The sequence below is a fragment of the Buteo buteo genome, chromosome 30, assembly GCF_964188355.1.
Source record: "Buteo buteo chromosome 30, bButBut1.hap1.1, whole genome shotgun sequence".
NCBI classification, from domain to species: Eukaryota; Metazoa; Chordata; class Aves; order Accipitriformes; family Accipitridae; genus Buteo; species Buteo buteo.
Window position 1 is genome coordinate 2,388,323 of NC_134200.1, and position 20,163 is coordinate 2,408,485.

Below are 20,163 nucleotides of genomic sequence, written 5' to 3' on the forward strand. Positions count from 1 at the left end.
CATCCTGCGTTTCCAAGCCCTCATTTTAATGCTCCAAACCCCTCTTTTAGGGCCCAAAGCTTCAGGTTTAGAGTGCAAAACTTCAATTCTAGGGTCGGAAACCTCCTTTTTATGGTCCAAAGCCTCATTTTTAGGGTCCAAGCCTCATTCATCAGTTCCAAGCCCCACTCTTCAGGTGCAAAGACTCTTTCTGAGGGCCCAGAGCATCATTCCGAAGGCCCAAAGTCTGATTTGGAAGGGCCAGAGCCTCCGCTGTAGAGGCCAAAGCCTTATTTACAGTGTGCAAAGGCTCATTTTCAGGCCCCAACCCTCAGTTTTTAGCTTCCACAGTCTCCTTTTTAGGATCCAGTCTGCAATCTGGAGGGTTCAAATGCTCATTTGGAGGGCCCAAAGCCTCATTTTGGGGGCCAAGCTCCTCGTTTAGGGTATGAAGCCTCATTTGGAGCCTCCAAAGACCCATTCTTAGGGTGCAAGGCCTTAGTTAGGTAGCTGCAAATTCGGCGTCGGGTCGCTGCACGAGCCTCCCTTCGGCACTGTCCTCCAAGAAGTGGGGTGGCGCTGGCTGCCTCCGAGTCATTGGCTCAGCGTCCAGGAGGGAGACTGGGTCACGGCGGCAGCTGCTAAGCAGGCGATGACATACAGAGGATGTTACTGTTAGCTGATTGTGCTGCTTGAGGACAGACGATGGGTAAGCGATGACCTACGGAGGAGGTCACTGCCAGGTGATTGTGACCACCACCATGAGGGCAGAGGGCCAGTCCCGCACAGAGGCCCCGGGCTCACTGTGCAACTCGCACTGTGTGGTGAGGTCCTCGTCCTCCCAGCTGGGCACGGCCATCTTCTCCCGTGTGCCACAGGGCGCTGATGATGGCTTCTGCCTGGGAGAGGAACCGTTACCACTCACAGCTGGAGAAAGCAGCAGCTTTTCTCCCCAGTCTCATTGCTGAGGACTACCTCAAGATTATCGGTCCCGTTCAGGCTGTCCAAGGAGTGCTGCTCTTTGCGGATATTTCAGGTGGGGTGAGCAGGGAGGAGCAGCCACGGACACGAGCCTTTTTGGGACACGCTAGGCCCTTTGGAGCCCTGCCCGGGCTCCTCAGACAGAGTGGCCACCTTGTCACTGCTGAGGTCTTCTGCTGGGATGCCCAAAGAGAGGGGGACGGGTTATGTTGGGCGGTGAACCACTGCCACCACCAGCACTGAGCCAGCGCGTGGGAAGGTGTGACCTACAGGTTCTCGGGCCGGGCAGCATGGAACTGGCTGCCAGGTCCTTTGTCCCACGTGGGCATTTCCTGACTTCTGGGTGTCCCTGTTACAGGTTTCACTGCTTTGACAGAGAAATTCATCCAGAGGGCCGGCCCAGACAGAGGCACTGATGAGCTGGCGCAAACCCTCAATTCCTACCTGTGTGACGTTTTGGAGGGTAAGAGCCGTGCTGCGGGACTGTCTGCCATCGGGCCGTGAGGCTGCTCGTGGAGGGTGGAGGTAGACATGCTGGGCAGCCTGGTCCTGCCTCCTTGCGAGGGCTGGGGCTTTCTGTGGCCTGCAGGAACAGCAAGAGCAGCCAGGGTCTCCTGGTGAGTCAAGGCGGGCGCAGGTGCTTTCTGCTCCCCCCTGTGGCTGAGGAGGCACCCGCTTTCTCAGCAGCTTCCTCTGTGCTTCTGGCGTGAACACCTGGCTCAGTGATGCATTAGTGCCCAGAGCAGGCTGGGGGCATCCAGCAAGTGCCAGGGCACGAGTGACCTGAGGATGCTGGCGCTGATATATGTGTGTCTGTGTGTGTCTGTGACACCCTCACGGGCCCCTTTTCACAGGGGACTTCTTGACCCTTCTAAGCTGACCGTGAGCACATTGTGGCCACCTCTTTGGCAGCCCCTGTAGAGCAAAGCAAGAGAGTCCTCAAAGATGATGAAGGGTCTGGAGCATCTCTCCGATGAGGAAAGGCTGAGAGAGCTGGGACTGGCTTGGGGGGTGATCTTAGTAATGTGCCTAAAACCTGAAGGGAGGGTGCAACGAGGACAGAGCCAGGCTCTTTGCAGTGCTGCCCAGTGTCAGGAGCAGAGGCCACGCCCCAGGCACGTACTGAAACACAGGACGTTCCCTCTGTACGTCAAGGAAGGCTTTTTGACTGTGAGGGTGACTGAGCGCTGGCCCAGGTTGCCCAGGCAGCTTGTGGAGTCTCCCTCCTTGGAGCTATTAAAAAATGATCTAGCCACCGTCCTGGGCAGCTGGCTCTGTGCAGCCCTGCTTGAGCAGCAGGGTTGGACCAGATGGACCCCAGAGGTCCCTTCCAGCCTCCACCTTTCTGAGATCTGGTGGCAGCTCGCAGGCCTGCCTCCGTGCCTGCTGTGCACGTAGCAGGGCTGTGGCCCCTGTGAGCCCGGGAGGCAGGCCAGAGTGGTGCTTTCCTGGGCTGTGCCCCACGGTGCACCCTCACGTGGGTGCTCCTCTCGGGGTAGAGGGGCTTGCTCTGTGGCTTCTGGAAGAAGGTGTCCACATGACTCTTCCTTTCCTTCTCTCTGTCTGCAGAGGTGCTGACTTTTGGAGGAGACATCTTGAAGTTTGCTGGTATGTACTTAGGACGACGATGCCCACGTGTGCTGACCTGCAGCATTTAGCTGTTGTGGCAGCCATTTGCTGTGCTCTCCTTCTCAAGAGGCTCTGTGCAGCACCTTGAGCCAGCTTCCTGGCCACTCACGCCCCCCCCCCCCCCCCCGTGCAGTGCCCTTTCTCCAGGCTTCTCTTTCTCCCTGGGCCTGCCTGCCTCCGGTTTGGCTTTGGCAAGGGCTGTGGCCTCCCTCATTCTGCCCCTGCTGGTAGGCCCCTGGGCTGGGGGTGGGGGGGCAAGGAAGCACTGAGAGGAGGAGACCCCCTAGAAAGCACAGCCAAAGGTGTGTGTCGGGGTGGTGGTGAGGGGCAGGGAGGCCCTGGTGATGGCGGAGCTCGGGCTGCCAGGCTGCGAGGGGAGGAGGCGGCCCTGGTGTGCTGCAGCTGCAGAGGAGCGCTCGGGGCAGGGGGTGCCAGCGCTGCCGGCTGTCGGCCGCTGTGGCTGGCCCGGGAGAGGAGAGGTGTGCCGGTGCCCAGGGTTTGGCCCTGCAGGACGGTGCCCTCCCACAGGCCCATCTTCCTCAGCGCGTCGGCCGGTTTCTGCTGTCCCTGCCACTGAGCGCAGGTCGGGGAGAGTCAGGTCTCAGCAGAGCCTTTCCCTTTCCCTCACTTTCCCCAGGGGATGCTGTGCTGGTGCTGTGGAGAGCACCACCCCAGGAGCTGGCGAAGACCATCAGCCTGGTGCTGCAATGTAGCCGGCAGATCCAGAGGAAGTATGGGAATCGTGACACGCACGTGGGTCAGAAGATCCAGCTGAAGATAGGTACGGGCGCTGTGGCACGGGCTGCTTCTCCCTGGCAGGGAATGGGGGGGATCCGTCCTGGGGCGAGTGCCAAAGGAAAGCATCTCCTGCGAGCATTTAAGGGGCCAGCTGGGGTCTGGGCGGGGATGGGAGACCAGGCCTGCTGGGTTTGCGCGCATTTGCAGATGCAGAGGAAGCTTAAAGGCAAAGCGGGCGTCAGATCAAGTATTAGGGTCCTCGAATATCTGATTTAGCACAAATGTCTGTGGGAGGTAGTTATCTTCCCATTTTTTCAGGTGGGGGCAGCTTTGCATCCTTTGCCCTGCTGGATTCTCCCCTGCCTCTCACAAAGAGCAAAGGGGAGCTGCTTTGCACATGGCTCTGGGAAGGGCTTTGGCAGGCTGTCGTGTGTGTTGTCAAGCAGACAGCTACAACCTGCCTGCACGTTAGTAGAGCAGGCGGTGATCAAGCCCGCCTGGTTTGCTGGGCTTCTGGGCAGGCTGCTGGGCTTCTGGGCAGGCAGCTGGCTAAGACACCCGGCACTCTCAAGACACTGTCTATTTCTAGACACCCGTTTCAGGGACCTGTGTCAGTATGCCCCTGAGTAGGATGGAGGATGCCCTTTCCTTCCATAACACCAGTCTCCCCACTGGGCTTCAGATTAGGTTCTGAACAGCTGAGATGCTGGGGGCTGTAGAGCTCAAAATCTTCCCTGTGTGAGTGCTGCTTCTCCCTGTCTCTCTCACCAGGGATCTCTGCAGGGCCCATGGACCTCCTGGTAGTCGGAAGCAGGAGGCGGCAGTACTTCTTGATCTATGGCGAGGCCCTGGATGCAGTTTGTGAGGCCGAAGAGCTTGCGCATGCAGGTGAAGTAATCCTCTCGGCCACCTCCTGGGAGCTCTGTGAGCAGCACCGGCTCAGGACCAGGCGCCTTGCAGGCAAAAGAGCTGTGAAGGTAGGTGGGTGGCATGGCCTGTAGAGCCATTTTGAGGCCCCAGACCTGGACATGAAGGAGGGAGGTGTCAGAAGGCTGAGGAGCTGGATGTGGAGAGAGTTGGAGCTGTGGAAGTGGGTGGGCAGCTGAAGCTCTTGTCCTTCCCTCTCAGGGGTAACAGTGGGCTGGGCTTGCTTGGTTTGAGGGGTCGGGAGGCACCGGGAGGGCTTTGGCCCCACCAGCAGTGTCCTCTGTGGGTCATGGCGCTGTTGTTGACAGCTGGGGGATGCCTGCCCAGCGCCGGTGCTTCTGAGGAAGCACTGCTGTCCCATCCAGGCAGGTGGGCTTGTTCTCCCCTTTTCTGGGCAGTGACGGTGGAGAGCAGGCTTTGTCCCCTGGGACTCCTGGGGAGGCCAGTGGCAGCGCCTTCACGCCGTGTGTCTCCAGGTTACAGGCATGGATCCGATGTCTTGGTCAGAATGCCAAGAGGCTTTACGCAAGCTCGTACAACACCCAAGGAGCCACCGCTTGGAAGGGGAAGGTGAGTGCCAACTTCACCTTGTTCGCGGCTTGCCTGGAAAGGTGGGGCCTGGCTGCTTCAGGGGCCAGAGAGGAACCACCTCCGCCCTCTTCCTCCTTTCGGTTAGCACTCATGCTTTTGGCCCTCGCGTGCATCAGCTGGGGCAGTGGCTGCTGCTGCCTTCTCCCTCCAGGGGACAGCACTGCCGTGCGCATCTGGAGGTGGCAACATGAGCAAACGCAGAAGACTCTTTCTCCCCCGTTTCCCGTGCCAGCCCCTGCTTTCCAACACCTCGTAGTCCTGTCCTCCCAGCAACCACCTGCTTTTTCTCTCCTCAGGTGCCATGAGACCTGCTCTTCTCCTGCCCGGTGGCGCTAATGCGTACGACGTGCTTAGCAAGTACATATCAGGAGCTGCTCTCGGGAAGGTACGTCCAGGCCACCACTGCTGGGGGCTGCCTTTTTGGAGGGCAGAGGAAGTGGTGCGTTGCAGAGATGGAGTTCTCGCGAGAACAGCCAAAGAGAAGAAAACGCACCCTGAGAAGACAACGCGGGGAAACTGAGCCAGGGGGCACTGGTGCTGCACCATTGCGTGTGTTGTCCTCGGAGAGATACGGGTGGTGGGAGGCAGACTTGTGTCTGTCTGTCTTTTCTGTGGGTATGGTTCTGGATGTGCTGCGGTCGTGGCGGTGGGATAAAGGGGAGGTTGCACTGAAGTCCCCAGAGCATCCCTGCGGGTCGCCCCTCATGTCCATACCCGTCCCAGGATGGGGTGGTACCGGAGCACCTTTCTCTCCTTTGTCATTTGCGTTAACGATTCGGTATCTGCCTGCCACAGGCTGGGCAGCCTGCCCGCCATTTGCACTGAGAGGAGGATTTAGCCCTTCCTCGGGGAGTACCTGCTATTGCCAGTATGCCTGCTCTCCCTCGGTATCTGGTGTGGGGAGTAAGCCCCCGGGAGAGCAGGCTGGTGAAGCCATCGTGCTCTTGTCTTCCAGCTTGATGACAGAGTGCCGCTGGACCTCTTCTCTGAGCTACGGCCAGTCACCAGCCTCTTCGTCCAACTGCGGCTGACTGCCAGAATCAGCACGGTGGACATCCGCACCATCATCCACGATGCCAGCAGGATGATGCTAGAAATCCTCTGTCCTCACAAAGGCGAAATCAACAAAATCGTCCTGTTTGATAAAGTGAGTGTGTGGGAGCAATCGCTTCCCCCCACGCTGAGGGGGTGGGCGGTGAGCAAGAGGGAGAGGCTCCCTCTTAGGCATTGTAGCAAGATGTGCTGCATCCGTCCTTGGCAGGGCTGCATGTTCCTCTGTGTGTTTGGCCTCGGTGGAGAAAAGCTGCCCTACGAGAGCATTCACGCCTTGCAGAGTGCTATTCAGATCTTCACTTCCTGCTCCACAATGCTGATGGAAATAGAGTGAGTGTGTGTTGGGGGTGCATGCTGCCTGGGATGGCGCAAGGGGGCTTCCCAGAAAGAGACGTGTCTTCTAGCTTGCTCTGCCTTGTCCCTGGCAGGAAGGAGGCAGTGCCCTGAGAGGTGGCAGGCAAGCCCCGGACTTAGCCCTCGGCAGCCAGGCGGAGTCCCGCCAAGCACACCCTGCTAGCCACCGTGCTGGAACGAGCCCTTGCAAGGGCAAGAGGCTCCTTGGTGCCAGAGGCAGGCCCTTCTGGGCGACTGGCCCCTGAGCAGGGATGGGGTCCAGCCACCTGATCTCAGGTTGCTGCCATCGCAGGCAGTGACACCGTGGGTGCCTTCTTCCCTCCCTCTTTGCTCATGAGAGGGCTGTGGCCTTCTGCAGGTTGCAGCTCAGGGAATGTGGCCTCAGGGGAAGCGTCCAAAACATCCCACATGCGCTCTACCCCTGTCCTTTGTCCCTTGCAACGTGGGTACGTTGCGCCCCTGAGCTCTCCACGCCCCCAGGACCCGCGCTGGCAGGACAGGATGGCAGGTGGCCCAGGCTAGCGCCGAGGGGAGATGCGGGAAGGGATGAATCTGGGCAGGCAGGACTGCGCCTGGGGCGCTGCTGAAGCTGCACTGTTTCCCCGTGTGCCAGGGCAGTGTCTGTTGCAGTTACCAGTGGGATGGTGTTCTGCGGAGTCACCGGCCACCCTCTGAGGCATGAATACACAGGTAGGAGGCATGTGTCTGAGGCGTGGGAGGCTGGTGTGGGCCTGCTTAAGCATAGCACTCTGGAAGAGGAAGGCGGGCTGGGAGAGGGCTTTCCCAGCAGCCGGTCAGGAGCGGCCCGGGCAGCGCGGGTCCTGGCCCGTGGCAGGAGAATGGGCTCTGTGGCCGTTTGTTCCCCTGGGTTCTGCTGATCCCGCTGTGGGGTTGGCCTGTGCTGGAGGTGAGGCAGCCATTGGCCTGGAAGGGCGCCACGGGGCTGATCGCACGGGTACGTCGACGCACGCTCTCGCACGCTCTCTCTCTCTCTGGCAGTTATTGGCCAGAAGGTGAATTTGGCAGCCCGGATGATGGTGCGCTACCCTGGGCTGGTGTCCTGTGATGCAGTGACCTATGCCTCCTCTCGGCTGCCCCCTTACTACTTCAAGGAGCTGCCGGAGAGAAAGATGAAAGGCGTCGGTCATCCTGGCACTGTCTATCAATATGTGGGGATCACCAAGAAGAGGTGAGTGACCTCCGAGAGGGCTGGACGAGGGGATTGTGGCATCAAGGGTGCAGCCTTGGCCAGCAAAGAGGAGTTGGGCAGAGAGAGACCAAGCTGGTCTCCCCTCCCTCAGTGTGGCTGAGACGGTCAGAAGCCCTGGTGCGGGAGGCTTTTTGCCTCTCTCCCCTGCTGTCTCCTGCTGCTAAGAGAGCGGGAGTGAAGCCACAGGGATGGGGAAGGTTTGTCTGTCTTGGCAGACACAACCTGGCCTTGCAGGCTCTGTTCAAATGGCTTTCAGCTGTGCTTGCTCCACCACATGCCCCGGTAATGCTGACCCAAGGAGGTTTTTGGGACAAGGCGCTTCCGAGCAGGAAGCTTTGGGCCAGCCTGGTTCCCATGGGGAAATGTGGCCCATGGGGACACCCTTCCTCATGTCTTGCTGCTGAAACCTCAGCTTTTCCTCTGGGCCAGGATTTGACCTTCTCTTTGGATGAGGGTTTGAATGTTAACATTGCCATCTCTTGGAAACTACAGGAGGAGTTAGGCCAAAGGTGCTAGGTGCTTGGCATCCCAACCCGTTCAGTGACACCAGTCCTCCTTTCCGAGACACTTGATTCTCTTGGCCAGCGTGTGCTAGCCAACAGCACACCCTGGCTCCTTTCACATGTCTCCAGTGTCTCTTGGTTTGGCCTCTGGTGGTGGACTCTTGATACGTACTCCTGTCCTGCCGTGGCCGTTGGGCTTCTTTATGCTTGAAGCTGTCCTAGCGTGCAGCTTGAACTTTGGGTGGGGGTGCACACAGGGGAAAACATGCTGCTCGAAAGACAAGCAGGTGCACGAGGAGCACATCCTGCCCCTCCATGCCAGGCTGCTTCTCTGTGTCCCCTGGCTTCTCGCCAGCTAATTGACTTGTGTTTTCTTTTCCCCTGCTTCTAGCATATTTGGCATGGGTCTTGCCAAGAAGAGGTCAGAGTACGCCCCCTTACTGGGTAGGTGGAGAATGCCTTGCTCTTCTGAAGCCCAGTTTCTTCCCCTTGGTAACTTTTAGTGCCTGCCACGCTGGGACGGGAGAAGCTTTTGCCAGGGATGGTGTTGCTGCAGAGGCCCTAAGGAAGTGCGGCCTCTCTCGGCCCCTACTTGGTTGATCTCTGTGGGGTGGAAAGCAGGGTGAGGCGCCTGGTGCTGCCTTGCCGTGCTCCAGACCTGGTGCGAAGGTACCTTTCAGCTATGGAGCTGCTCACGCCTGGGGGCTAAACTGATCCCGGTCTTTGGGATCAGGAAAGCGATTGCCTTCTGCCAGTCTGACGGAGAGTTCCGGTGGTGGGTTCTCCCCCTTGTACTCCTCAGAGATCCTTTCTTGGCAGCATCTGGGCGTAGACATGGCAATGTCGGGACCCACGGGGTGCCTTTAATCCCTCGGTGTCTTGCTGGAGGTTTTGGGCCCTGTTACAGGTTAACCCCGGGAGGCAGCTCAGCCCCACAGAGCCACTCGCTCCCCCCAGCGGGATGGGGAAGAGAATCGGAAGGGTAAAAGTGAGAACAGTGCTGGGCTGAGATACGCACAGCTTAATAGGTAGAGCAAAAGCTGCGCAAGCACGCAAGGCCAAATCAGGCATTCGTTCCCTGCTTCCCATGGGCAGGCAGGTGTCTAGCCATTTCCAGGAAAGCGGGGCTGCATCATGCGTAAAGGTGACTTGGGAAGACAAACGCCGTAACTCCAAACGTCCCCCCTTCCTCCCTCTTTCCCCCAGCTCTTCTTGCCAAGCACCGCATCATATGGTACGGAGTAGGCCTTTGGGTAGTTGGGGACAGCTGTCGTGGCTGTGCCCCCTCCCAGCTTCTTGTGTGCCCCCAGCCTGCTCGCTGGCGGGGCGGCGTCAGAAATGGTAAAGGCCTTGATGCTGTGCAAGCGCTCTTCAGCGATAACCAAAACATCGTTGTGTTATCAACACCCATGTCTGGTCACAAATCCAAACCATAGCACCGTAGGAGCTATCACTGAAGAAAATTCACTCTAGCCCAGCCAAAAGACCCTGAAGATGCTGCCTCAGCTCCCAGGAAGTGCCCTGTGGCTCATGCTACAGCGAGGAGATGCTGCAGCGACTCGCATCATCTCTTCCAGTCTTGTGCTGGATCACTGCGGGGAGTTGCGTGGGGCTGGCTGAACCTCTGTGTCTGTGGGAGGGCAGAGGGTGGCGGGACGGGGAAGAAGGCATGGAAGCTGCACTGTGGGGCAGGCGGGCCCGCTGCCGCTCTGAGGAAGGCAGAGGTAAAAAAGCTGGGATGAGTGGGCAGGAAGGAGGCCTGGCTGTAGGCGGGCTGGTGGAAGCGGTGGCGGGACAGGGAACTGCGGTGGAGGGTGCCAGCCAAAGTGGCATCTCTCTGCTTTTCAGCACACCCAGCAGCTGTTTTTCTTGTTTGTCTTCGCAGGTCGGGAGAAGGAGATTGACCTCTTTGGCAGCTGCTTGAAAGCCTATGAGGACTCAGGACAAAGGCACATCCTGGCATTTGAGGGCACGATGGGCTCCGGAAAGAGCCACTTACTTACCGAACTGGCCTATTTAGGCCAGGCTGCTGGGCACAGGTACAGGTTTTTGACCTCTAGCTTTGGGATGCTGCCCCTGCCCATCACCTGGCAGCCATAGAACATTCCGTCCCCTCTGCCGGTGCGCCTGGCCCTTGGACTGCAGCCTCCCGAGAAGGCCTCCTGGAGACGCTCCCTAGGAGCACCTGCATGCTCTGCTCCCGCCTCTACATCTCTGGGGAGTTGGAGGTGGCTTCTTGAGCCATGGCCTTTCCTCCTTCACCTCTGGGCCAGGCACAGGTAGAAGGAAAGAGCCCAAGCCCAGTGCTTTTCATCTGACTCCAGACGCAACAGACAGCAGGCTGGCCTGTCTCGGAAGCCCTGCTTGCCGTCTGCCTGTTTCCCAGAAGGAGCACTGGGGCAGAAAAGCCTTCCTGTGGTCTGGGAGTCAGGCTGCTAAGGTCTGGAGCCCAAAGGCAAACCCACCACTTGCTCCATCCTTGCCCCTTAGCCCCCTGAGTTCCTCTGCAGGGGGAACGTAGCAAGACCTGGGTCAGCGCTGTGGAGACACGAGAGTCTGGAGCCAGCTCTCCCAGTGGCTTGGCAGCAACTGCCCCTCTGTGCCCTTTCTTGTATGAGGAGTGAAAAACTTGGCCTCCTCTGGGAAGCACTTTGAGACGAGTGGCTGAAGAGCCCCCCCCCCCATTCCAAGGGCATCTGCACCCCTTTTGTCTTAGAAGGCTTGGGCTGTTGGGGATCTCAGTCCCCTTTGCTTTTGCACGGCAGGGTAGTTGCCATGGAACTGCTAGAGGTCAACGTGAGGCAGTCCTTCTGTGCCATCCGTACGCTGATGGCCAGGGCCCTGGGCCTCCAGGACAGCGAACCGTGCGGTGCCAGGCAGTGCACGCTGCAGACAAAGCTCCGAGGGACAATTGAAGAGAGCAGCTTTTGTCTCCTCAATGACATTTTCCTTGTCGAGGTGAGAGCAAGAGGCCTCTCTGGCCCTGGAGAAGGCCTTCTCATGAGCTTTTCTGGGTCTGATGTTGTGTGGGCGCGCTGCTGGGAGTGCCTTACCTCGGGGGTGGGAAGCGTGGGGGTGGTAGCACAGGTTTCCCGTTCCTGGGCCCTGGGGGGCTCCCTTTCTGGGGTGAGTTCATGTCCTGCGCTGCATCTGGCGGTGCCTGGTGTCTTGTTCAGCACCTTGGAAGTGGCATTGGAGAGAGGCTGGTGCTGGGCGAGTGGTCTGCTCCAGCCAGCCCAAGCTTCCTACAGGCAGAGAACCAGCTCTTCAGCCCACCCCCAAGCCCCAGCTCTGCCAGTGACCCTCAGCAGAGGGCCTCTGCTTTGGGCTCCAGGTGCAGCCCCCACTGTGGCTCCTTGCACCTGTGCTGGGGAGAGGTAAGGTGCTGAGGCCAGCAGAGGCAGTTTGCTCTGCAGTCTTGCTTGGTGGGTTCATGTGCCTCGCCCCGGAGCGATGCTTCTGCCTGACTCTGCTTTTCTGGCCAGTTTCCCGTTTCGGACGAGGTTCGCAAGATGCGTGGAATTGAAAGAAAAAAGGAGTTGCACTCAACTTGGGCAAAAGTGCTGGAGAAGGTGAGCCTTCCTGCCTTCCTGCCTTCTTGCCTTCCTTCCTCCTGGGTCAGAGAAGGAAAACAAGCCTGCTGGCTGCAGGCTCTGCACCACAGCAGTGTGAGTGGATGGGAGGACCACACGCCCGGGCCATCGCGCTTCAGGGCCTGAGAAACCCCCCACCCCCACCTCCCCCCTCCTCCCCGCAGCCCCACAAACACACCCCATAACTTTCCTCCCGTCAAGTGTACCCTGGACAAGGAGCAATGGCCTCTGCATTCCCTTGCCCAAGCTGCCTCCTTCTGCAGGTCAGGTGGTGTTAGGTGTGACCTTAAAATCTCAAAGAAATTAAGAGTCAGTAAGCTTCTGAGCAGGGAAGCGGCTGGGGAGAGACTTCAGAGCATCCTCTCAAGAGACAGAGGCTCAGTCTCCTCCCCTGCAAGACACTTGGGATTCCACTGGATTGCCCTCGGAACATCCTGCTTTTTTTCAGACCATTGGAGGAGAATTTGGCATTTTTGTCATCGACAATGCCCATTTCATCGACCCTGCCTCCTGGAGTATCATGTCACCCGTGCTCCGAAATGTCTCCTACTTCATGGTCATGAGCTTGGCGCCGGGCTACGCGAGAACAGAGGGCTTTTGCAAAGCTGCAGCAGACAACACAACGTCCCAGAAAATCACCTATCTTCATCTGGATGAGCTGAAACCTGCGGCTGTGGTGCAGGAGGTCTGCCAGAACCTTGGAGTGGACAGCATCTCCAGGGATCTAGCGAGGTAAGTTCGAGGCAGGGGAGCTCTTCCTGAGGGCTTGACCCTATGCAGACCACGGACGGGAATCAGCGCCCCCGGAAAGGGAGCGCAGGGCCACTAGAAGCATCACCGACTCTAGCGAGTACTCTAGGAGGTGGGTTGCTTGTTATGCCTTGTCCTGGCAGGCGTGAGCTGAGAGTGGGCCACTGCCGAGACACAGAGCGTGGGAAGTGTCAGCCCTTCGCGGCTGCACAGAGAGGAAGGGAGGAAGAGTCCCGAGCCCAAGTGTGGCTGGGCTGTGAAAAGGCCTTGGTCTAGGTGGCCAGGCTGTGGGGGAGATTCCCTGGGACAGAGGCCTGCCCTGCTGCCAGAGAGGATCTAGGCTCCTGAGGAGAGGAAAGGCAGGGCTCGCTGCTCTGTGCTTTGGCCGTTGGCCGCAATTCTTTTCCCGTGGACTTGAGCGAAGGCTGGAGGTTCAGGGGGGCCCAAAAGCCCAAGGCAGCAGAGGACTGTCCCATTCAAAGGCGAGGTGCAGCTGTGACAAAGATGCTGGCTACCCTGTATTGCCCAAGTGACTCGCCGCCCACCTGAACCGTGTTTCACTTTACTCCTCTTGTGGTGGTCACTGCCGCGTCTGCTCCTGTCCAGGTTCCTGATCCAAAGAAGCTCGGGGATCCCGTATTACTGCAAGGAGCTGCTGGGCTGCCTTCTTTGCAACAAGATGCTCTTGTTCCGCACCCGGAGGCGGGCTGAAAAAGCAGAGGACAACTGGGAGAGCCTGATCAGTAAGCACCTTTGCTGCTGACTAGCGAGTTGCTGTGGCGCATTCTCCGCAGCACAGTCTTGCCCCATCGTTCCCCCATGGGTCTGGGCAGAGTCAGATCTTGCAGCAGTGCAGAACGTGGTCCGGCGGAGGTGTGGGCTCCTGCGTGCCTTGCTGTTGGGACAGCCAAAGCAGGGGCTAGCGAGTTGTGGTGGCTTGGAGGGGCCTAAATTCTTGGGGCGGGGGTTGGGGGGCTAAAACGCAGGGGAAATGGTTCCAGAGCACATGTCTTTCTGGTGTTTCTTAGGCATTCTAATGGGCACATAATTTACCCTGGCCCAACGCCAGCTCACTTGAGAACAAACCCCAGCTTGAGGCGAGGGACGGGCTTGGGAAACTTGAATTCAAAACCATAAATCCCCACAAGGGTGCTGGTAACGGAAGAAAACGGCGGCAATGCCACCGAGAGCGCCATGCCAGCCAGAGTGCTGTGGCCTTGGGAACAGCCAGGGCTGATGCTGCATTTTGCATGATCACTGGCAATTTCCCTGGCTGTGGAGGTAGCCCTGTCGAAGGCAGCAATGCTGCCGCTTTCTGTCGCGGGGTGTTCAGTTGCCCCCTAGGCACGCCAGAAGCTTTGACTGAGGGGCTGTTTGGGAAAGCTGGTCTGAAGGCAGAACACCTGTCTGTTCTGGGAGGGCTATGCAAAGAAATGCTTGCAGTGGGAACTGTTTTGCTGTGCTTAATGACCACGTTCAGCGCGTGCAGGTCTGTGCGCTTGCACTGGACCGTGTGAAGTGGGACTTGTCCCATCTCAGGCGAATTTTGAAACGTTTGCAAGCCGCAAGTTACTTTGCAAATTGCCTTATTCGTGTTCTCTTGCTCCACCCAGCTTCTGCAGTTGAGGCTTCACCCCTCACAGCAACCTCGAGCTCCAGCGCGGGGAACGATGGCACGGTCTGCATCATCAGACCAGACGTGAACCCGGAGAACACGGTGCTGCCCACCACCTTGAAAGGTGAGGGACCGAGAGCCGCTCTGCTGGCTCACGGCTGTGCTGGGGCCCCTTCGCGGGGCATGGGCTAGAGGGAGGCTGGGCATTTGTGTGCTGCAGAGTCACCCGCTCAGCTTGGGGGCTCTGCTGGGAAGGTGGCTCCAGTGCAAGCAGAAACAGGCCTGGGGTTGCGGGCAGCCATTTTCCCCTCCTGGGTGCGGACCAGCTGTGAGCCTGCTGGCTGCTTTCCAGCAGCAGGTAGGAGAGAAAAGGCTATTGGTGCAACACTAGGATGGCTCCCTTTTCTCACAGAAACAAATCCTTTGCTGGGAAAAGTCTTTGACTTGCCGCTGACTCAGCTGCGATCGCAGCTTTGCCCTCGCTATTCTCTTCTTAAGCTCCCCAGCTAACGTCGCTCTCAAGGCACTTAATCCAAACCAAATCCATTGTTTTTTTCTGTGGATTGGCACGGAAATCCCCCCATAGCCAGGTGAGCTGGATGGGGGAGCTGTCAACGACTGTCCCTCCTCTCTAGCCATAGCCGTTTGTATGAACCTTGAAGAAACGTCATGCTAAAGCATTCCTGCTATGACGTTGTTTTGTCCCGTCTGCCCCGCCCCCAAAAAAAGAAAACCAAACGAAAGGCGTAGTATTGTCTGGCCAAGTTAAGAGAGCTGTTGTGGGGAGCTCTGAGTCCACCTCTGCGGTAGGGAAGGTTCTCTGTTTTCTGTGTGCGCTGTTGGGCAAAACCCTACTCCAGATCTGGTAGGGTGCATCACGGATGCATGTACCTGCTGGATCCTGCCCTCCTCACCCCAGGTGGGCGAGTGTTTGTTTGAGCGTCTCGCTCTTCCCCAGGCCTCGTGGCCTGCGATTCCAACAGGTGCGGAGCCATTTTGAAGACGCCTGCCCTGGGCTGCCGTTGCCCAGCAGGTGCAGTGCCGAGGAGAAGAGGCCAAAGTCTACCCCATTTCATGTGTTGAGACTTTCCAGCCTCTCCAGCCTCAGCATGGGGAACAGGCAAGAGAGAAAGAGGTGTTGCTTCTTTTTGACAGAGATTGCGCTGGCCCAGCTGGACCAGATAAAGCCACTGAAGCAGACGGTTTTGAAGTTTGCAGCTGTCATCGGGCCAGTGTTTACCACCCAGCTGCTGTCACACATCCTTCCTGATGGCATCAGGCACAAGATGAATTGCTTGTTGGACATGCTGGTGAGCGACAACATCCTTAAGTGGCTGAAGACCACAGAGGTGCCAGAAGAGGTCCGAGATCCTACCAAGGGGCCAGGCAGCTCTCGGCAGGCAGAGAGTGGTAAGTGGTAGCAGTGAAGAGGCCAAGGGAGCTCCCAGCTGTGTCCTGGTGGGGCTCGCCAGGGCATGGTGCACTTCCCCCCTCTGCCCCAGTAATGGCTGGGTGGAGCTCAGGCAGGCATGGCGGTTCGGGATGGCTTGTTCAAAGATCTTACAAGTCAATCTCAAAGAACGCTAGCTTTGCGCTGGAGGGAAGCTCCCACCAGCTGTCCCGAGTGCCTCTGCTCCTCTGCCTTCAAGTGCTGCTTGTAGCGCAGGCACGGGAGGGCATGTGCCATCACCGATATCCTCTCCCAGCTGCCTGCGGCATCCGGATCAAAGATGCCCTCCAAAGTGCCCCAGGGCCTTTGAGAGGCTTTTATTCAGCTTTGATTCCCCTGTGGTGCAGCAGGGGAAGCTCAGGAGGCTGGGGACTGCCTTGCCAGGAGCGGAGAGAAAGCACTGGCCGGGGCTTGCTTCGGCTGGCGGCAACATCCCCAGCTCCTGTCTGGAGCACAGCTGAGCACTGTGTCCCCAAGGCTGTGCTGGCATCAGCAAGGCAAGGCGGGCCCTTTTGCCTCGTCCTGCAAGGCTCGGTGTGCAGCAGCGCTGGTTTGCTGCTAAGGATGCTCACCAAGGCATGACTTTCATGCCCCGGCTGGGACGGCCCTGAGCCCTGGCCCCAGCTCAGGCTGATGCAAAGGCCCTTTGCCCTGCAGGTGTGGAGAGACCCTCTCCGAGCAAGAAGACCACGGAGCGGCAGTCTGGCGTGCTGGTCTTCTGTGTCCCACTGCTGCGGGAGGCTGCCTACGAGCTGTGGCCCGAGAGACAGCGGGTCGCCTTGCACCGCAAGTGCGCCGCCTTCCTGGAGCGGCACGCGCACAAATGCGAGAGCTGCAGCCGAGGGGACTTTGTTGCCTTCCACCGCTTCGCTGTCACCAGCACCCAGGAGGGAGGGAGCAGTCAGGGCCCTGCTGAGCAGGGCGACCCTCACAGCTGGGAGGCCTTGGTGCTGGCAGGAGAACAGCTGAAGAGGGATAGGACTCACACCCCTGAGGGTATGCTGTGCACCATGCTTCACAGCCTGGGCCCTCCAGGACCCCAGGGGGGCTGTGCTGGGGATGGGGTGGGAGGACATCTGCTAGGGACGAGCCCAGGAGGTGAGGATGGCCACTGCAGACTTTCCGCAGTGTGTCGGGACCCTTGCAAGGACCCTTGCGATCCCCAGCCCGCTGGGAGAGGGAGAGTAGTTCTTCCCCTGGGGTGTGTGAGGAGGTATCTAACCCCCTGTTTTCTTTCCTGATGCTGCAGGTGCTCTGCAGCAGCAGCAGGCTTTCCTGGAGGAGGATTTTGGGTGAGCAGACACGGTTTTGATGATTTTGGAAGGCAGTGAGCTCAGGGTGTCCAGAGGAGACAAAGGAAGCGCCGCCATTTGGCTGCCGGTTGTGACTGCAGCTTAGGGAAGAGGCTTTCTGTGGGGTGGGAGGTGGGAGGAGATGGCCGTGGAGATGAGGGAGTGCTTGAGGAAGCCTGTGGGCTCAGAGCGATCATCACACTACACTGGAGCAGCCTTTGCTTTCCAGTTCCTACAGAGTAGCACTGCAAAATCTGCAGGGGAAAACCTGCCCCGGGGACTCGGGTGGTTTGCCTGTGGGAAGAGGTGACAGAAAGCCCAGCTTGTCTCTTTCTCCCTACCTGCCAAGCACCTGTACGGGTCATACATGCCCATGGCCTCGTGCTCTGCTTTGAACAAAGGGCTTCTGATGCCGTCTCTGTGGGGAGAAAGAGCAGTACAGGTGATGCCTGTGTATTCTTTGCTCTCTTCTTCTCCTGGGAACCGTCCTCTGACTAGTGTGGCAGGACGGTTTCTGGCAAAGAGCGAACAGACAGCTGAGCTGCCCAGCAAGACCGACAGGAAGCACAGCGGTACCTGCTCATGTGAATGCAAAGCCATCGTGGAATCGGTGCTCGTGCCTTTGGCTCGCCACTACATGGCGATGGGCGATGCTGCCAGAGCCTTCTACTACCTTCTGGAGTCTGCGGCTGCCTACCTGCATGTCTCCAACAGCTACATGGTGAGTTGCCCTGCTTGCCAGCACCCACTGTGCACAGAGGCCTGCCTGCCTGGCCGTTGCACTAGGGCATGCCTTTGCGGGACCTTGGAAGGGAAATGCTGGGGTCAGACCCTGACTTTTTCCTCTGGTTTGCCTCTTCTGCGGCAAGAGACACAAGGCACTGTGCCCTTAGCACGAGGGGCATTAGCAGGGAGGCCGTCTGAAGGATCACTGGTGCCTGTCTGTGCTCTTGAGACAGTGTGACTGTGTTTGGGCGGGCGTCACCAGGGGGAGAAACAGGCCCTCTTAAGACGGATGCCAGAGGCAATGATGAGGGAGGACAAGGCTGGCCATGGGCTCTGCACCCACGCTCACCTGCTCTCTGTGTGCTTGCGCAAAGGCCCTCATGAAGCTGAACGAAGCGGAGGTCCTGAGGAACTCACTAGAGAAGAAGGCAAATGTGATAGCCTGCTTTGAAGAGGCCACCTTCTTCAGCCTCAAAGGGGAGGTAAGAGACGGGCAGGTCTGGAGGGATCTCCCGGGGGACGGAGCTGGATGCCTTCCGCGGTTGCAGGGGATATCCCTGGCATCTCCAGCCACTTGGAGATTCCTGCAGTCTCCTGGGCAGCTAGTCCATATCAGGATGTTTCCCTTTTCCTCTGCAGGTCTGCTGGCATATGGGGCGCATGAAGCTGGCAAAGAAAATGCTCAGGGAGGCTTTGAGCCTGCTCGGAAGACAATTCCCCCGGACCTCCATTGGAGCCTTTGTCAAGTCTCAGGTGGAAAAGTTGCCGTGTGCCTCTTATGTTGCCAGAAGAGCATCCTCCCTTCCGCAGGAGGCCCGGTAAGAAGCAGAACTGAGAAGCCAGGGGAGGAAGAGCCATTTCCCACCTGGTTCCAGGCATCCCGGCCCAACCTGCCTAGGCTTGAGGCCACCCTGAACCTGACACATAGGCCTTAGCAGGACCGAGGCAGTAAGGAGCCACGTGCGGGTAGACCAGGGGACGGCAGAGCCCCACACTCCCTCCCTCCTTGCGCCCTGCTTTCCACCGGCCCTGTCCCATTTAGCACTGCACAGCTAGAGCCTCTGGGCCAAGCAGTTTCTCTCGTGTGGCAGGAGGAAGAGGCTAGCCTGGCTGCTGCGGCAGAGCTGCTGTCTTTCCTTACTGGAGCACCTCTTCAGCCTGGAGGGCACTTCCAGTGGACGGACGTTCTCCCGCCTGGCAGCGCGCATGAAGGCCAACACGGACAGGGCAGCGGACTCCTACCGGGCAGCAGACTCCTGCCACAGATAGACTTACAACAGAAGGGTGGCAATGAAGTTACCTCATTAAACAGCTCCGTTATTATGACCTTTGTAGTCGGGCCTTTCTTTCTGTCTGAGGCACGGAATGGTACGCTGTCTTGTCATTTCTGTTGGCGGCTACTGTGGTGGCTCCATCAGTGATGGCTACAGCTCTCTCGAAGGCCCTGGTGCAGGCTCCTGATGGAAGACGCTTCTGATTTGAGGTCACATTAAAACCAGAGGCCTCTACAACCCTAGCCCTCTCTGTTGTTCTTGCTCCTCACCACCTACGTACGGTCAGCCGGCGCCTGCTGCTCCCTGTCTTTCCCCCGCTAAAGGGGAGGGGTTCCCGGGGTTTGGGGGGTGTCACGTCCCAACTTCTCAGGACAATGACTCAGGTTTGCCGATTCCCAGGTCAGGATTAAGGTGAAACAACACCAGGGATCCTTTAACTCACAAAACTCAACTTCTCTTCGCTCACAACAAGAACTGGCATGCTCACTGCAAGAATTCGTATGCGCACAACAAAAATTGGCATGAAACTAGGTTGGCAAACTGTCTGACGTGATAACCATACATCACCAAAGATACACTACAGGCCTTGCTTATTTGGGAATCAGTTCAGGGAAGACAATGAGGAGAGCCCTCCCGTTGAGTCACGAGGTTCAGAGCAGACCCCCTTGCTTTCTAGGCTCCTTCTCAGAGAGGAGCCTCGGGGCGGCTGGGTCTGCTCTTAGTCCCAGACTTGGTCAACTGTTTATGCCTAAAGGGATGAGATGTAGGCATCATGGAAAAGGAGAGGGGGCGGGAGGGAGGGGAGGGAGAAGATGATTTCACCAGTCCTGGGTCCAGCATTGGTTCAGTCAGCCGAGGGGTCCAGTCAGCTGAGAGGTCCCGTTGCAGTGGGCTTGCACACCTGGGGCTTCAGTTTGTGTGTCCTTTTATCATCCTTGCCCCTCCTTTGGGTGGGCACTCCAACTCCTTACACTAATTAGGTAGCCTTTGGGAAATAGGTCCGTGGGCTTGGGGGTTGTTTGGGGAGTGACTTCCCCTTGCCTGCAGATGTGATCTTTTGCCATGCATGGTGAGCTGCCCTGCTCAGCACATCAAGAGCAGCATATCAGAACAGGGAGCTGTGCACCCTCTAGCATGCCCTCCCCTCCCTCTCCTGTTGCTGATGGGGTGCTGATGGGCTGCTTTTCACCTGTGGTTCCTTGCTAGGCAGAGTTCCTTGTTATGTCCTTAAGCAGAACTTGCCCCACCACAATGTTTGAGACATTAACTTTTTCAGTCCCTCACAGGGGGTCCCAGGTTTGGGCTCCCCAGGGTTTGAGGGTCCCAGATTTGGGGGTTTCCAGGGTTGAGGGATCCCCAGGGTTTGGGGGCTCTGGGATTTGGGGGCTCCAGGGGTCTGGGGGTCCCAGGTTTGGGGGTCTCAATCCTAGGGGAGTGCCTGGGGTTTGGGGGTCCCCAGTGTTTGGGGATGCTGGGTTGGGGGAGTTGCAGGCTTGGG

General features: G+C 58.3%; 1 protein-coding gene across 1 annotated transcript; it reads left to right on the top strand.

Annotated features, from left to right (window-relative positions):
* The first annotated feature begins 695 nt into the window (after positions 1–695).
* On the top strand, positions 696–18,660 carry LOC142025815 (adenylate cyclase type 10-like). The gene is made up of 25 exons (XM_075018493.1): positions 696–808; positions 858–1,015; positions 1,319–1,423; positions 2,530–2,568; positions 3,227–3,370; positions 4,099–4,304; positions 4,731–4,824; positions 5,142–5,230; positions 5,801–5,992; positions 6,107–6,228; positions 6,866–6,942; positions 7,252–7,441; positions 8,357–8,409; positions 9,851–10,004; positions 10,731–10,923; positions 11,451–11,537; positions 12,007–12,290; positions 12,915–13,051; positions 13,931–14,047; positions 15,079–15,333; positions 16,031–16,369; positions 17,172–17,386; positions 17,766–17,873; positions 18,031–18,209; positions 18,483–18,660. The coding sequence occupies exons 1-25, from the start codon at positions 696–698 to the stop codon at positions 18,658–18,660; spliced, it is 3,828 nt and encodes a 1,275-aa protein (XP_074874594.1).
* Positions 18,661–20,163: the final 1,503 nt, after the last annotated feature.

Excerpts from the sequence above, each read along its gene's own strand:
- LOC142025815 (XM_075018493.1), top strand. The coding sequence starts at position 696 with ATGACCTACGGAGGAGGTCACTGCCAGGTGATTGTGACCACCACCATG. Across the intron at positions 5,231-5,800 it reads CAGGAGCTGCTCTCGGGAAG|CTTGATGACAGAGTGCCGCT; the intron begins GTACGTCCAGGC and ends CTTGTCTTCCAG. Across the intron at positions 15,334-16,030 it reads CTCTCGGCAGGCAGAGAGTG|GTGTGGAGAGACCCTCTCCG; the intron begins GTAAGTGGTAGC and ends TTTGCCCTGCAG.